Source organism: Rattus norvegicus, chromosome 4 (assembly GCF_021556685.1).
Source record: "Rattus norvegicus strain SHRSP/BbbUtx chromosome 4, alternate assembly SHRSP_T2T, whole genome shotgun sequence".
In the NCBI taxonomy this organism is placed as follows: Eukaryota; Metazoa; Chordata; class Mammalia; order Rodentia; family Muridae; genus Rattus; species Rattus norvegicus.
The window spans coordinates 127467185-127485639 of record NC_141537.1 but is presented as its reverse complement, the minus strand read 5'-3'; the positions used below and the strand labels follow the sequence as shown (position 1 = coordinate 127485639).

Below are 18455 nucleotides of genomic sequence, written 5' to 3'. Positions count from 1 at the left end.
TGTGCAAGGTCAGGCTGGCGAGAGATGTTCACTGCAGAAGCCACAGTCATCTTCCTTTCTTGGCTCTCTCACTTGCTCTCTTACAGCAGCCACTGGAGAGGAAAGACAGCCAGAACAGCTCCCAGCACAGTGTGTCCAGCCTCCGGAGCCTGCACACAGCTTCCCCGAGCCACAGTGCACAGGTGCTCCCTGAGTACCCACCTGCAGACGTCCCTGCTCCAGATCAGACCGACAGCTCTGGGCAGAAAAAGCCAGATCCCTTTAAAATCTGGGCCCAGTCGAGGAGCATGTATGAAAACCGACGTGAGTAATGCCTGGGTCCTGCTAACTTCCTCTTAATAGAAGAGGCCTAGGGGGTCAAGTGGACAGACGTAAAGAAAGTGGAAAGCCATAGCTTCTCCGAGCAGATAGAATCTTCTGGTTATCTGGGTGGCCTGGATGATGTCTCCATTTTGAGGAAGCCTGGGTAAAGAGGCCGGTACTAAGAGCCGCTGCCTTCAGTTCTTTCCCAAGTGGAGACGGTGGCATGCCTTTGTGCTCCTGTCTGGCAAAGCTGCTCAGACACACAACGGAGCAGAATGGTGATTGTGGGTTCATGAGAAGAGCTCAGTTGCTTTCCTTGTGGCCTTGTGGATTTTAAAAAATACTGGTATTGTTTCATTTTAACCTCTTCCACCTTTGCAAAGGTTTCCCTTAAAAAGGCGAGGGGGCGGGGGCTGGCTCACAGGGGATGATTGCAGCTTGCCTTTTTGTTAGGCAGACTTGGGAAGATGGGCTTCAGAGCTTCCCAGAGCTCAAAACCCTAAAATCCCCTCTGCGTTTCTCTTCTCTCCCTTCTAATGACTACTGTGGACGCTCACCATCAGGAGTCTTCATTATTTTATCAAAGAAAGTCCCTACAATGCCCTGGGCTTGGTAGAAGCATGTCAGACAGGGAGGCTTTGCTGTCCCTCACAGTTTCTCTCCAGATGGTCGGTCAGTATGCCCTGGAATGCGACAGCGTGTCTTAGGAAGGAAGACATTATATTTATGACTTGTGAGAAGCTGAGAGAGAAAGCAGCATCGCTGGCCTGGCTGCCCTTAGCATGGGTTTCACCCCTAGCCACAGCCTAGTCACCTCCGTGGAGATGGTAGTGCAGAAGCTGGCGAGAGGTTAAGGGTTTTCCTTGCTCTCACCAGCCACTCTGACCTTGCCGTACAGCATACCTGAGTTGGCCGAAGGGCATTCTGGGAGGCTGCCATTGTTCTGTGACTCAGATAAAGGGAATATTGTAAGGCCAGCAGCCCCAGGAAGAAAAGCTGACCAAACCCTTAGTCAGCAATCAGGGGGCACATGAGGGCCTCACCTCTTGCCGATTATCAGCTATTAGAGGTCCCTTGAAGTATCATCAGGGAACAATAGTGAGCCACTAGATAGGCTGTTGTACTGGCTCAGACTCACCATGTTGATAAAGCCAGCTAATTCAGAAATGGAACACACACACACACACACACACACACACAATCTCACCCCAACTGAGGAAGATGCCATCAAACACTTCTCGAAGCCAGACTGAAGGAAATTTCCCTCAGGCAATGCAAACAACAAAGTTGTGCATCCTTTATCAAAAAATGCTTTCGATTTCAGATTTTGAATACTTGCGTATCCATAGAGAGAATCTGAGAATGGGACCTGAGTCTAAATTTCAAATCCATTTTATGTTTCATACATCCTTTACACTCAAGGCCAGAAAAAGTCATTTCCAACTGTATTTGCGCTGATTTTATTTGTGAATGTACATTTTATGGCATGGCCTTTTCTTCTTGTGGTGTTTACATCAATACTTAAAAGCTTTTGGGTTTTCAGATCAGGGATGCCCAACTGGTTTAAACCTGGGCTCCATACCAGGATTCCTCTCTAATTGTAGTGATTTCTCTTTAAAATACCACTGAAGGAATGCTTCCTAAGGGGGAACTTTCCATATTCCCTTCACATTTCTCTCTAACTATGTGGCTTCTTCAGTCGATGGCCCAACTTCAGGGGATGCTGAGCGATTGCTTTATTGACCACGGCCCTGCTTTCTTCAGTACGGAACATATTAGGGTTGAGTTTTCCATGGCCCAATCATTCTGTGATCCAATAGATCATCCCCTGAACTACTGGCTGGTCCTCCTGGATTGACAGGATGCTCCGAGCACCTGCTCAGTGGTAGGCTTATTTATCCTATAGCAGCTGTATTTCTTGGGATTCGGATATTCAACTTTTAAGAAAGTTTTCACCAGCCAAAGAAACTGGAATACCCAGTATGGCCATATCCAATTGCTATAAGCACTGGCACTGCTCAAATGGAGGTGAGACAAACATTTGGAAATCTTTCAGTTTTGCTCCTTGACTTTGTGTAGCATCTAAAGCAATCAGGAGCATGAGGGAGGAGAATCAATGTCTCTTTGGTGATTGGAGGGCCTGTGATTGAGTGATAGTAGCAGCCTAGTGGCTGTTAAGATCTGCATAGATTCTTTTTTCTTCTCTACTAAATGAGAATAAGTATTCTGTCTCTATCACAGATTGTTCTTCTTTCCATGGTACCTACTGATAGACCTATATCAATCTCGCCTTTGAATTAGTATTTTAATCTCAAATTTATTTCTCCCATTGTCCTGTTATTTTGTATTTTGTCTTTAAGAACATTTAAAAAAAAAAAGAGGAGTATCTGGATGGAGGGAATGACCTCCCCATCCCTTGATAATGAAAGCAAACACTGAAGGAAAATTAAAGTAAGTCACAACACATTAAATATACATATTATGCCCTTAATGTTGAAATACCTTTTCCTTTTTACTAAAGTGCATTTTTAAAGGCAATGTAAAGACAGACACACAGCTGACCACTTTCCTTTACATGGTCTAGGTGTTTTGCAAAATACCATCCTCTCGGTCTGGCTCTCTGCCAAAACAGCAGTGTCAAGATGATTTAATCTGAGTTACAGATGTGTTAATGAATCCCTTTGAAGGATTTCAATGTTAATTAAAGACTTGAAGTCCTTTAAATAAGCCATCTTGCCTGTTTTGTATTTTCTCTAGATAACATGCCAATTGGATCCTTGTCTTTAAAAGTGACATGATTGGTCTTATTAGCAGATGTTCACACAGTCACCTGGTGCATAGCAGCATTTACTAGAAAAGACACTCCGAAGCCTCTAAGTGAAGTTTTTTGCTTGTTTGTGGTGTAGCTTGAGAAGAAAGCAGTCAATGCTGTCATTCTAACCAGCGTTATAAAGCTGTCCGTCCTTTAGGGAGTTGTGCTTACAAGCCTGACACCAGGAATTAAAGATGATTATAACAGTTTCTGTGTGCTCATTCAAAGTTGACGGATTCCATGATTGCATCTCAAACATAAGAAAGACTCTTCTGGTTTGAGCTGCCTAGAATTCACCAGGGCATGCTTCAGCCTTAGAACGGAGTCTCTCTCTCGGGATTGATGCTCCCCTAAAATAATCAGTGCTGGTGTGTACTAGTGGCACGCATACGCTTCCATTTTCTCAAACAGGCGATGAGAGTTTAGACCGCTCTCCAGTGTTCATGACGTGAAGCAAGGTCATTCAAGAAGGTGGTTAGAGTCTAATTAAACGTAAGGAGCCTATGGTGGTAATGGAAGAGCTTCACAGGAAGCACTCAGTGTTCAGTTAGCTTTTGGACAACTGAAGCATCATGAAATACAAAAGTGAAAACCAAAACCAAGCTACAGTCCTGTGATCCCAAAGCATTGGTAACCTTGATTGTACCGCTGAATCAAACGTCCCTTATCAATCACAGCGAAGTTAAAATGAACCGAGAACACATGTTAAGCTTTACACACTTGTGAAATTGATATTCCAGCTATGTCACCTTCGCCTGCGTCAGGACTGAGCAAGGGTGAAAGAGACAGAGAGATCAATTCCACGAATTTTGGAGAATGTCAGAGTAAGGATCTGCCGCAAAAACCTGTGCTCCTCCATTCCCGCCCATCCTGTCTGATGTTCCCATCTGTCTGGGGAGAAATCCACAGAAGTGAGGGCAGATAAACATGCATGAGGGGCTGGTTTTAGGCTTGTGTTGGCCGAGCATAAGCCAAGCATCAGATGAGATTAGGGGGTGGCATGTGTTTTCACTGTCTGTACCAGTGGTGACACCAGGACCTGGTGACCCCACTCGCACTACACTTCAAGGAAAGTCACTCTGGTACTTTGTTAAGTGACCACTACCACGACCAGAAGCAGATTAGCTGCAGAGATTGTCCCCTGGGTGAGGATGTAAGATTCACACAGCTGGATTAAAGCTATAAAATCTGTTAAGACTGGCCTCACTGAAAAATATAAAATAAAAAATACAGTAATTTGGGGGAAATGGCCTCACCTCACTGCTTTCTAAAATACGACCTCTGAAAGTAGAGAGTGAAAACATTTGGGGAACCAAACCTTAGTACTTTTTATACAAAGAAATAATATCATAGAAGACAAAATTTGAATATCAGAATATATGTCAATATCAATTCACAAGCCAAAGTTATATTTATTTGGGTGAATGGTATTCAGTTGATAAGAAGAATAAAATTGTTAATAGGCTAAAATTAAAGTACCAGAAGACTTTCTTTGTTACTTGTCTGTGTTGGTGTTTGTGTCTGTGTTTTCTGGTTCATTGTTAATGTCTTTATATCCCAAGTGTCACAGGGCACCTTTCTTTTCTTTCTTTTTTTTAATTTTCTTTTTATTATTTTATTAATTTGATTCTTGAAAGGAAGCAAACCTCTTTTTTTCCTGTGGACTAACTCAGGTGATTGACCTAAATCTGTTGGGTCTCCTCTTCCTCCGAATACCATGAGAGCTGACACCTCATTGCCACATAAAGCAGAAATGAGCTACATTTTTTTTTTGTCCCTGTAGGATGGAGAAATGATATTGTGTTATGTGATACTGAAGAAAAAAGGCTCAGGGGTGAAGGCCTTTGAAGAGGTTCTTTATTTGCTCACAGAAAGCTCCAGCAGCCAAGTATACTGGCTGAAAATCACCAGTGGTCTTTTGGGGTGCTAGTTTCCTTCTGTGGATAACCCAAAAGACAGAGCACCCTCTGAGTTAACTTGTATTTCAGTGGGGCAAGTAATAGCAAGCATCATTTACTAAGCTACTCACACAGGAGTGAGTGAATACACATATACACACACAAATGTATCAAAGAAACATTAGTCTAACTGTTTCAGTAGGAGTCCTGTGATATAGCTGGATTTACCTTCCTTGGCATTTTACAAGTTAGCACTTATAATATAAGGGACTAGATAAATATAGGGGACCCAGGTAAAGCTCCAGCATTAAAGCAGCTCAAACAAAACACCCAGCTGTGAGCAAGCACACGCTGCCTTGTACTCACCTATCTGGCTTGTTTCCCTTGGATCATTCATTTACTGTGCATCTTAGGCTCCAGACAAAGCACTAAAAAGGAACAGTTCTTCCCAGTGGGAAATCTAAGCCACCATTTTCATCTTTCCTGTTCCAGCATTCAAAACTAAAGAAGATGGGAATTAGGAGTTTCAGGCCTGGACACTCCTACAGCCTAAAATACAATTAATGAAACCAATAAGAAAGAATGCGGGGCGGTAATTTAAGTGCCCCTTCTGGATTCACTGCAGCTAAATCATAATGTATTCTCTTTAACTAAAAGTTGTATCACTTTATAGGCTATAAAGCACTTTGTATATACATTAAGTACTCAGTAAGAATGACGTGAAAGTAACTACTTTTACTGTCTCGGTGAAGTGACAGTGCAGTTATACAGAATGCGTTCATGCACAACCGGCGTTTCCTGGAATTTATTGAGAGCTTCGTTTTAAAGCACTAGGCCATTACTGAGTGTTGAACATAAAATAGCAAGTTATTGAATAATGAGTTGATACTTATGTTCAAATACATAGGCAAATTAAGGGAAAGCTGTAACTTAGTGATGAGAAAGAGTTAGTTGGTCAGAAGATTCTGTCCTCACGTGACATTAAGGGATGAAGTCTGACAACTCTGGGATAATAGGACTAAACTCATACTAAACTCTACATTTACCAGTTCTAGAGCTGTTACGTTTTTTCACGGTGCCGGGGATCAAGCCCAGGGCTTGGGGAAGGATGGGTGAATGGTACACCAGCAACCGTGCATCACACAGCCCCTTTTAAATAGGATTTTTTACCCCTCACAAGATTGATCTCATATCAAATTACTAGTGTCACTGGTCTTGATTATGTTAGGGGAAAAGAAAATAATTAAAAATTAATTAAAAATTCTTTTTAGCCCAAATCATAATACTTATCTGCTCTGTAAAATAACAAATCATTTAAAGGAACATTCCAATCTATAGAGCCAGTGTCTTCTCCAGAGAGACTGTCACTACAGGTGACTTCATTCCTGGATGCTTCCTTTGTCGTGCAACACATGGTGATTTAATTTACTCGATTCCTGTTGCCGTGATGTTAAGGAGAGGCCCTTGCTCACTCCTGGCTTAGCTGTCCATGATGGTGTGAGCTCAGTAGGAATGTAACAGGAGCTCATAGTCCTGTGGAGAACTGCAGAGCTGACTGGCCCTGCTACTTACTTGTGCCCCTTGTTGTCAGCTGCCACCCAGCCATGACCTTTTCTTTAGTTGCCTGTGTCGGGATGCTTTCATGTGTGCATACGCATCCATCCTGGTCCTGTTTGTGCCCATCTTAGACACGTGGTCCCTTTTATTAGTGAAATGATCTTTCTCCCTTCTTCCTTCTCTGCAGTTCCAGATTACCAGGAGCAGGACATCTTCCTCTGGAGAAAAGAGACCGGTTTTGGATTTAGGATTCTGGGTGGAAATGAGCCAGGGGAACCCGTGAGTCTTTTTATCTGCTTCCTTCCCCAATGCTGTTTGCTAAGGCTTCAAAGGAAAGTGGCAGCCGCGACAGATCGCCACGATAGGAATCCAGCTAGCTGTACAGTTGGCGCTGTCATCTTGGGTAGCATGGGTCTCGTACTGGCTTTTTGTGGAGCTGCATTTGTTGTTGTTGTTGTTGTTGTTGTTTGTCTTGAGGAAGAAGGGAAGTAATGTTTTCTACAGCTTTTGTATGTGGTGGGGAATTTCAACCGCTGTCCCCGTGCACACACTAAGAAGAAGGAAAGCAAAAGGCAGAGCGAGCAACTCTGTGGCATCCGCATAGGGAGAGGGTGCATGTACGTGAGTGGAGAGTATAGGGGTCTGTGTAGTAAGTGACTAGAGCACAGAGGGAACCTCCTCAGGCAGCAGCAGTGCCTCAAGAAAACGGCACCCTGTCTTTAAATAACGGAAAAAGGATCCAGAACAGTGATCTAGAAACGCTGAGTCTCCTCCCTGGGTCTCAGTCTCTTAGAGTACTTTTTTTTTTTTCTTTTCTATTTTTCGGAGCTGGGGACCGAACCCAGGGCCTTGCTCTTGCTAGGCAAGCGCTCTACCACTGAGCTAAGTCCCCAACCCCTCTTAGAGTACATTTACTTGAACATCACAATGTCCTTCTCAAGGAAAACAAAAGAGAAGGAGCCTTGATCCCTTTGGAATAAAAGCTATTATTCATTGAGCAGTTACTGTGTGTGGTGTGCCCTGCGAAAGACTTCTAACACATGTTCTCCCCTTTATCCAGGATATATCCCTGGTTTTTTTTTTTTTAAACCAGAAAATAAAAGCCCCAGAAAGATTAAGTAACTGGCCCAAGGTCACAGAGCTGGTATAAATGGAGGGACTGACACAGCCCAAGTCCTTCATCCATTTGTCCCTGTCCCTCATAAACTCTAAATGTCATGTAAAGAAAAGGATAACATTATTGTCTACTGAGAAGACAAAGCCACACACCGATATTTAAGCTCACATTTAGTGAACAGTGAAACGGCAAGACGTTGGGTATCAACATTGCTCTGCCTTCTGGTCTTCAAAGATGGCAGAAATGGGGACGTCAGGCCACACGGCTTCATTTTATACTGTTTAGTGAAATGTGGTACCGCTAAGCAGACAGTACTAGGCCCCTCAAGAGCAGAAGCGTCGATATAATTGGTGGGGCACAATGAAAGTGAGGTTTCTGAGTAGACAGGAAATGAGGAAAAAACTTTCAGATAAGAAAATAAAGTGACCATTTTTCCAGAGTAGAAGTAAAATTCACGATTGACAGACCACAGATGCGTCTATTTGAGGGAGCCCTGTCACAAATAGTTACTCTTTCCACAAACCCCTAGAGCACCTGGCACAATGCCTTATACACAGTAGGTGCTCAATAATTGTTTGGGGCGTGCATGTGGATACGAATGAATAAACTGAATTATTTCTAGAGATGCACGGGCCATCAGTCTTGATAGTAAAACCAACAGGGCAATGTCTCACCCGTCACCTGATTACTCAACAGATTTATATCGGTCACATCGTACCACTGGGTGCTGCTGACACAGACGGCCGCCTGAGGTCTGGAGATGAATTAATCTGTGTGGATGGGACACCAGTAATTGGGAAATCACACCAGCTCGTGGTCCAGCTTATGCAACAAGCTGCCAAGCAAGGCCACGTCAATCTCACAGTGAGGCGTAAAGTGGTGTTTACGGGTATGTTATTCCTTCATTCCTCCAGACCGGGCTCTGTCTGCGCCTGCCTCCTCAAGCTTCTATTTTACCAAATGTTTGCAAATGTGATCAAGCTCAGGATTTCCAGATGGTTTGTTTCTCTCCAGCCCTGCTGTCACTCAGAAGTAGTTTAACATGCCGTTTGCATAGGCTCCAGAAAGACACCCAGAAGAGTGCCTCTTGCCCCCTCACCAACCAGAACTTAGCCTTCTTCCTCTTCACTGGGGGATAATGGATAATCCTTATCCCAGGAGCCATCAGGAGTGTGAGAAAAGGTCATCTCGGGATTCAAAGAACTGAAGCTGGGTTTGGACTGCGAAATGAGCTTGTCCTCACCCAGCACCTTGCCATTGCTCTGTTCCTCAAGGCTTTTCTCCTTCACTGGAAAGCTAAGGAGCTGGCCAGTTCTAGGACATCCCTGATTTCCTCTGTGATTTTTAAACAGGCTCAACTCAAAAAGAACACTTCTCCAAATGCTCTTAGGTTTTAGCACCCCTGCCATGCAGGGCTCAGAGCATATTACCGTACCTGTCTCTGCCACTTTAAGAAAGCTCTGACCTATCTGTTCTTTCCTGAAGCCTGTGTCTCAAATGTTCACCTTTGCGTGCAGGCCACACTCAAAGCCGTGGGAGGGGGAGGGAAAACACACACACACAGAATGCAAAAGGGGAAGAGTAACTGTCGTGTCAGTTGATTTCCTGGAGAAGTATGGTGTAAAACCCTCTAAGTTCTCTGTAGCCTTAATATCAGTGTAGCAGTTACCTACCAGATAAAATTAGTTGACCCCTAAAAATAATACTAATGTAGCTTACTTTAAGTGATATATAATTAATTACAGAATGACATTGTTAAATGCCAGTATGAGTCTGAGGGCAGCCATTGAAAACAGCCCTCCTCCACCACGGAGGACCTTTAAGAAAACTCATTTCAGGCCACCAAAGCTCTCATAGCATGGGATTCCGGGCAGCCCGTGGCAGGCAGCTAGTTTGGTCTGGGTTTTGAGGCGAGTTGAATACTATTTGATTTCCCTGGCTTAAATTAAAGTAGTAAGGCAATATAAATTTCACTCTGTTGGTTCAGGTTTATTTTGAAAGACTTAAAACGTTTGGGATGCTTAGCATGTTAGTCCTTTGCAGACATCATATTAAGTGAAATTAGGTAAACAGATACCAAGCAGAAAGTGGGGGTGGGGAGTGGAGATCTGTTCTTCAATGGTGAGGGCTTCACTTGGGGAAGCTGATGAATTTCTAGAAATGGACGACAATGACATTTACATAGCAGTGTGATGATAAACCTGTGCCCCATGAGTTACAGGTAGCGACTGTCAGATTGTAACATTTGTGTTCCCCATAATCAAAAACATTTCTGAAAGTAAAAGCTTTGTGAATAAAGATAACAGTAGCCACAACCTACAGAAGCACACACTCCTTTCGATACCTGCTTCCACCTAGGGTGCGGACTAAGAATGTTCTGCCCCCATTAGCTGAGCAAGATCGGAAGGCTGACTAAAATTGGACAGAAGCCAACGCCTCTAGCTCTGTGTTTGGAGCAGATGTTTACAGCTGGGGGCTGGGGAGAGCAGTTAAGTGTACCTACCGCGCAGGTCCTCATGAATCCTGTGCAAACCTTAAAGGTACAACCCCTAGCAGCCTCCTGCCCAATGAAGGAGTAAACACTGAGCAAAAACATGGCAGGAGGCGGAAAAGCGGGAGATCTGACTGTGAGTAAGTGAGCCTGTGAAGCTAGAATCCTCGCCTGCACTGGCAGAGCTCACACCAGAGTCGTCTCAGAATTCCTTCCTGCTCAGGAGAAAGGTCAGAACTGGATGTTGCTGTCGACTGAATGGTATTATGGGTATTGTCATTATACTGTCTACCTTGTAAATATTGTCTGCTCCCTAAGTAGAGGACTACTTAAGAGTCCTCTTTGGGGGTCCACATGTAGTCTGACTTCCTGGAGCCTGACTGACTATTAACGTTTCCATAGCAAGGCTGCTTTTCATGCCTGTGCGGCAGTTCTCTGAGTCAAGGTGCCATCGTTTAGCATCTTGATTTCTTTTTACAGGTAGGGAAGTTGGAAGTGTGGTGGCTGGGTCCATCTTCTGAGAATCCAATGGTTTAGACACACATCTCTCTTGCAGTCCCCAAAGCAGAGAACGAGGTGCCCTCACCAGCCTCATCGCACCACAGTAGCAACCAGCCAGCGTCCCTGACGGAAGAGAAGCGCACACCGCAGGGCAGCCAGAACTCGCTGAACACCGTGAGCTCAGGCAGCGGCAGCACCAGCGGCATTGGCAGTGGTGGTGGCGGAGGCAGCGGCGTGGTGAGCGCTGTGCTGCAGCCATATGATGTGGAGATTCGGCGTGGGGAGAACGAGGGCTTTGGGTTTGTCATCGTGTCCTCCGTGAGCAGGCCTGAAGCGGGCACCACCTTCGGTGAGTGCTAGAAAGGACTGGGCCCAGGGCGGCTCAGCAGTTTAGGGTGTAAGATCCCTTACAGAGGATCTGGGCTTAGTTCTCAACAGAAATGCCTTAATATGTGAGAGTGTGCATGTGTGCGTGCGTGCGTGCGTGCGTGTGTGCGTGCGTGCGTGCGTGCGTGCGTGCGTGCGTGCGTGCTGCTTCATATATAAAAGTCTTAGTTGGAGACGTATTTTATTTGGTAGGTTTTGTTGGGTCCCCCTTCCCCACTGCCCCCTTTTAGCTTTCTTTCTAAATGTGTAGTTACATACAACTTAAAGTACACAAAAGATTTATGTCAGGTTTGAATAGTGGCCCCTTAGTGGTGTGAAGGATTATACAATCTCTGCCAGTGAAAGACTTGAGAAAGTTCCTTAATAACAATGGCCTCAGAAAGTCATAAGGATTTCTAAAAGCAGCAGGTGTTTGCAAGAATGCCTAGAAAAAGTAAAGATGTAAGAAATAAAAGATGACCTGATTCTCCCCACCTCGTATGGCCTTTCTCCATCCTCGCCTGAGTGCTGCCTGAAGTTTTAAATGATGCCTTACTGTTGCTTTAGCAACTGGCTAGACTCTGAGTGAAGAGTCATTTGATTTGGGGACTTGGATTTTAATGAAGTATGGATAATGTTTTGTAATCTTCTCCAAATATTAACTCTCTCCTGGGTGCATTCCCAAAGGCAAACAGGAAACCAGTTGAGTCTGAGTCCCTTCCCTGTTATGATGAGTGTGAACCTCCCTTTCTGATTCAGTCCCTTGTCCTCTCCTGAGCACACTGGAAGGCGAGGGGAGACAGGAAGAGTTTATTCTACAGTTATTCTTCCATTTTTTCTCAAATGGCTCGACCCCATAGGTCCTTGTGGCCAGAGGTCTAGGTCAGTCATTGAAGTTAAGGGGCTACATCCCTTTAACATTCTGGTCTCAGAGAACCACTCTGTCTCCAGTTAGTCTTGATAAGATGCTTCTTACTAAAGGGGACACTCAGCCTGGTCTGCCCATGTGTGACTGCCGTAACCACAGCCATTACTAACCTTGCTTTTCTGAGTTAGGAAGCTAGTCATCACAGCATGGCCCAGTGCATGACCTGACCTCAAGGCCCCCATTTTTATTTTGTTTTATTTTGCTTTGTTTTTAAATTATTCCAAAGACTTTTCTGCTGACTTTAAAAATAATAAGAAACAGGGGAAGGAAATCCCAAGTTGTCCCCCCCACCAAAAAAAATCTCCAGTGTACCCCACAACACACTGAGCTTTACCTTAGATCTTGTTTTCAGACTCCAGAAAGGAAAAGCAGGTATGTCGGGTGACAAGCTCTGTGGTGGATGATGAGTATTGAATGTCTTCGCTCACGGTTGGATCTTTTGATTATTTTCCTTGGGTTCTTGCAAGCAACAAATTGAACTTTGCCTCACACCTCGCACAAGACTGCTGAGCTATGCAGAGCCTTTCTTCATGCCCGCTACTTGAGAGCCTTGTCCTGCAGATTGTCCTTGGAACTGAGCGGCATTTACTCAGGGCCTTGGATTCCATGCGTACACCTCCCGCTGCACCTCCTTCCTACATCCACCAGCAGCTCACTAGCTTTTGAAAACTCTTTGAATTTGGCATTCCACTTAGTAACACACTCAGTCAAGCCCTCTGTTCAGAATCAAAGGAGACAAAGTGCGTTCTCCAGATAGTTTTCCCTTCAGGTCAGAATTATAATGAGTCTGCACAGTTGACTTTATTGTCTCCCTCCATTAATTTTGTCACCGTTTCCAAAAGGTGGCCCAATACCGTCACTGTTTTGATAATTCTGAGAAAGCAAATTGTAAAAGCTTGCAAAAAAAAAAAAAAAATGGAACTCAGCTGGGTGGTGACAGCATAGCACTCAGGAGGCAGAGGCAGGCAGATTTCTCTTGAGTTTGAGGCCAGCCTGATCTACGGAGCTAGTTCCAGGACATCTAGTGTTGACTCTGAAACCCTGTGTCAGAAACAAACAAACCTAACACACACACACACACACACACACACACACACACACATTGGAACTCAATACACAAACACTTGATTATCCCTCGAAGACAGCTCTCCCAGTAGAGTGACCCAAGTGTGCAATACACCTGCAGATCCCTTCGACCTGAAAAAAATATGAAAATATCTTGTATGTATGTCTGTAAGTCCGTGAGTCGATGCAGGGGATTAAAGGGAGAGTTAGGGAATGACGTAAGGATAGCTTTGGTTTGCTCTCCTCAGCATGAGGAGGTACTAGACCTTCAGTATGTCCCTTTAAGGGAATTTGTTTGTGAGGCGGGAAGAGAATTAGAGCTGATGAGCCCACCAGGGCCTCCCTGAGAGCTCCTGACTTGGGCTGAGTGAACATGGATCCACACGGATCTGTAAGTGTTGGTCTTGGTGCTTCCCTGGCTTCTCTCACAATTGTGCCGTTTCTAAAGTTTCCATCAACCTACATAGAGAGCAAAGGTGTCGGACCACTTTGTGTTTTCAGATTGAACTTTTAATGCTAGCAGACTCTTAACCTCACCAGAAGCCCAGTGATTATTTTTGTAAATGGAGAAAGAACAAAACATTGGCAAAAGCTTTAAGAACAGTTGGCAAAATGAAGTGGCAGAAGACAGAATGGGTAAAACATCCATTTCAGCTCTGGGGTTTATATGTATGTAGAGCTCCAAAATAAACCAACAGCCACCAAGTTATTTTGGGGTCTCAAGACTCAAGTTGTCAAATACCCCCAAATTCTAATTGTTTTAAGGTGGGAAGCCGGGGTTTTGCTAACATTTTAAAATAAAAAGGACTGTGACCTTGAACTGTAGACTCGGGACTGTGGCTTTTTAGACACCCCGAGTATTGCCAATGTTTTGACCATCAGCACAGCGCTCTCCTTTAATAACATTTGCTTAATGCTTTAATTAATTAACACTTAACCTTCTCTTTCCCTTTTCAACCCTTTTCTCCTCCCTTCACTATATTCCCACATAACTTTAAAAAAAAATTAAAACTCAATACCAAAGCAGGCAATGCATGTGTGGCTATGCCTCACAAAATAGGTCGGATTATTGAGGGGAGCCCTGCTGACCGCTGTGGCAAGCTGAAAGTAGGAGACCGGATCTTGGCGGTAAATGGATGTTCCATCACCAACAAATCCCATTCTGACATTGTCAACCTAATCAAAGAAGCAGGCAACACAGTGACTCTCCGCATCATCCCCGGGGATGGTAAAGTATACCTCTCTCTTCTCTTCTCTTCTCTTCTCTTCTCTTCTCTTCTCTTCTCTTCTCTCTCTCTCTCTCTCTCTCTCTCTCTCTCTCTCTCTCTCTCTCTCTCTTTCCCTTCCTCCCTCTTATCTCCCCCCATTAGTGTTTGTGGAACTGAGTGTTGGATTTTGGTCTAGAGTCCACTTTACCCACCCCTAACTGAACATCCCTATCAGAGGAACCAGAGCCATTGTTACTAAACTTCTCACTCTCTCTGACCTAATTAACCCTCTGGCCCTGTCATCCCATCTTAATGCACATGGGAAAAAAGTCCAGAAAATCTCCAACTTTCTCCGTTTATTTTTTCCCTTGTCTTCTTATCTTCAGAACTATAGAAAAACCTGAGTATGCGTAGTAATTACAGACCGATAGTGTAGCTGAAATGTGGCGTGACAGAGCCTCCCTAACAGCAGTGCAGAGCCAACCCTGTTTCTTCAAAATTAGAGAGCGTATCAATACTTTTGATTTAAGGAACAGTTCCTAGGCCATAGCCTACTTGGTTTGTGTATGATTTACACATGGATGAAGAGAGACTGGATGTCTATATTTTTGACAGATCGTGTACATTAAACTCGGAGTACCCTTGTTTACTTGAGTAGTTCTTTTTACGTCAGTGGCAGTTAGTTCTGCCTTTGGCTATGCCTGCAGTGTGTACAGTGTCCTCTTATGGATGGAGACTTAGGGTATTCCTAAACATCCCACAGTACACAGAGCAGCCCCCACAGGGAAGAGCCCCTTAGTCTAAAAGACCAGCGTTCATATTTGCACAAACGAAGGTGATACTGGTAAGGGTAGGTTGCTCGTACCCCTAAAGCCCCATGCACTGATCTCACTAAGCCAGCTTGTATTAGGAAGAAGCTAATACTCATCCAAAAACATTATTTCCATACTACTATAAAATAAATTGCATTCTAAAATGTATGGGTGTTTCCCAAGATGAAAAACACGTAGCTCTAGAAAGTCAGCCATTTTGTTTCCAATGAGTATTCTGCATGCTGGTTGGTAGGGAGTGAAACTTAAGATTGAAAAGTCAGCTGGTAGAGCTGAGCTTTGCAGTGACTTTAAAATAAGACACAATCTAAAAATCGTGTGTTCTCAGGACAGAGAACTCTCCCTTCCCTACAAAATACCTTTGCCAATTATGGAGGGCAGAGTGCAGCTCCTTAAGTGCTTTTGGGTGTCACCTTCTTTAGATGCCTGGTTTGTAATTTACCGTCTGATGCAAGGACCATTTGCCTTTCTGGAAAGTTACCACACTTTACAAAACTGATCACAAAATGGCAGAGCCTGGATTCCAAATGGAGCACATCGGGGAAGCCAGACAGAGAGAGGGGAAATGGTTCAGAGAGCCATACAGTAGTATAGATAGATATAGGTTTATATGTTGTAGAGAGATCTTAGTACAAACCCAAAGAGTTGGGCACACGAAATGACTTAGTGGCCCCAGGCTGGGCAGTCAAGATGGGAGAAAGAGAGTGTCTCAGGCAGGAGGAGGAACTCCTTAAAGCAGGTATCTGGAGAAAGTGTAACGTAAGGAAAGGCAGCTCGAACTACAGTGTGTATACTGAGAATCAATTTGATTAAATACTATACAGTAAACCTTCTAAAACCCTGAATACCAAAAATATATAGTATATATAGAATGGCCACTAATAATTGGCAGTTAAAAGGCCTTTTAAAAACTAACTTATCTCCTACTTTGATAGTAAACAAAGTTGACACAAATATAATATAATTGATTGATGATTGATTGATTGATTGTTTTTTAAGGCAGGACGGATTCTCTTAAGGATGTGATTTTATCCACGGTGTTTCAGGAAAGTGTTGCTATGATCATAGAACTCTCTGCCAGAGACTTAAGTGACTATGTCAGGTGCTGGCTGAAGGCAGTCACACCTGGCAGGGAGGACTCGTGATGCCCATTCATTAAAGGGTCTGAAACTGGAGCCTGAGGCAAGGGAGTTTGAGTCCAGAGAATTTTGTAAGCATATAAAAAAAGAGTAGCCATTACTGTGTGATGGGGCGAAAACTTGCTGGTTCCATTTCTTCTGTGTGTAGTTCGTAGGACAGGTTTATGGGGTGAAGGGGGAGCTCTTCAGGCTAGGGAACTCCGGTCTCTTTCAGATGTTTCATTTGAATGTCCACTATAACAAATAGCCTGAAGTCCGCTTGTTTTATGGTACCTACGAAGAGGCTGAAGTTCCTAAGCACAGTGATCCCCTGCCTCACAAACCCTAGGCCTGCAGAGTGACCACTGTTTGTTTGGGCAGTGCTTAAAAGCATCCCCTGAATGCACATCTTTGGTTTTGCTAGTTTATTTCTTTTGTTGCTAACAAAGTCTCACAGTATAGCCTCCCGCTTGAGATCCTCCTCCCTCAGCCTCTTCAGTGCTGGGATTACAGACATGAGCCACCACCCTAGATGAACTGTTCAGTTCCTGCTGCCTGGCTATCTGTTTCTGTCATTAGATAATCCATTCTTTCTCTAGTCTCCCTGACTCTGTTCCCCATTTGTCATCTGTCCAGTAAACCTCTAGGATATTACCTTTATCTTCGTAGATCTATGCGGGCCAACACCCTTTCCTCTCTGCTTTTATATCATAGTGATCAAGATGGATGGTGGAATAGAGAGAGGAAGGGCCTCGGTCACGGTATCTGAGCAGGGGTTACTAACTATATAACGACAGTCCAGAAAGACCCCGAAGATAGCTCAGCACAGAGTCTGAGCTTGAACTTTCAGAAGCAAAGCTCATTCATATTGCCTAGAGACGCCCATTTAAGTGGGAGTAAGGCTTTAGTCAGGCAAAGCAAAACCTGACTAAGCTTAGCTTATGCGGAATCAAGTCCAAGATAATAAAAACATGCATGTGCTTAAAACGTAACTGATAATTCATTTCACTGTTATCCAAAGTGTTTACTTATAGATAAGACAGAGCTTAGCAATACAGAGTCTGTTGCTTCCTTGGGAGAAGGAGGAGAATAGTGAACAGCTCCCAACAGCTTTCATGGACTCAGGTTTTCCGATGTATTCAGATACTTGTTACATGTGTGGTAGCACGTTAGTATTTATTTAAAAAAAATTGTATTCGTTGTTGTCTTGCATGGCTTTCCACGGTATATTTCATGAGAGAAAATAGCAATATTAACATGGGAATGGGAGTCAGAGTGGCAACTACTCGTCACGAAGGGAAGTTGAAACCCAAGGTAGATGCCCCTGTCAGAAGAGCAAGGGCCCTGGCTTAGCATAGCATAGCCCTCCACTGTACCTTGAGAACTAGGATTTGCTCTTCAAGATGTGTGATGGCTTTGAAAATGAGGATTACCCATCCTCATCCCTTATTGGGAGCGAAAGTGGATATAAATGCAGTTTAAAAAAGGAGATAGGCACGCTCGAGATTTTGTCATCGAAATGTTCAGTCATGTGACAGTCATGTGCAGTGTGACACTCCCTCATACCATTGCTGATACCCTGCTTCTGTTTCTGCCCTTTGATACCTTTTTGTCATGTTTGGGGGGTAGAGCTATAATGTATTTTTGACAATGTAGCTCTTTATGTCTGAAAGTCGGGCAGTGTTTGGGCAGATGTAATTTTGGCTTAATTCCAAATGAAGACTTAAATGTTTATGGAAAACAAGTATAACTTTATCGATATTCTAAGAGCATACTGGAAATCAAGCCTATTTAAACTCTGAAGACGGCCTGTAAGATCCAGTAGGTAGCACAGGGTATGATGTATTTTAAGTAATCACTGATGGACTTTAGTGAAGTTACTGATATTCATGAAGTAAAATTAAAGCATTGCTTAGTTGAAAGGAGTGTACCAATTGGGTGTGGTTTTCTTGATAAATATAATTCTCATATAAAACAAATAAATCTGCAATTGAACTGTCAGGCAAGCCTTGGGTTCAATTCCCAACATTTCCTCTTGCTTCCTGGGAGACCTTGAGTGTGTTCTTTCCATGTCGGTGCCTCAGATCCACATCTGTAAAGCAAGACATTCACTGAACCTGCCTGTTTTAGGTGAAGTGATTATCATATTTAATGGTGGTTATCATAGTGGATCTATCAGGTACAATGTTTGCACACTGTAAACTAAATAGTGACACAAACAATGGGGTGAGGAAAAGTGTGTTAGATTCAAAGCCGAATAT

At 43.7% G+C, this 18455-nt stretch overlaps 1 protein-coding gene across 51 annotated transcripts in view; it reads left to right on the top strand.

The window, feature by feature from the left end:
- Magi1 (membrane associated guanylate kinase, WW and PDZ domain containing 1) overlaps positions 1–18455 on the top strand; it is a 603975-nt gene that overhangs the window by 571465 nt on the left and 14055 nt on the right. For 6 of the 51 annotated variants that reach the window (XM_087658825.1, XM_087658816.1, XM_087658844.1 and 3 more), the window contains 6 exon segments: positions 87–303; positions 3856–3939; positions 6758–6849; positions 8384–8576; positions 10735–11028; positions 14063–14266. In XM_087658825.1, coding sequence (XP_087514951.1) covers positions 87–303; positions 3856–3939; positions 6758–6849; positions 8384–8576; positions 10735–11028; positions 14063–14266 — 1084 coding nt within the window. 51 annotated transcript variants of the gene reach the window in all.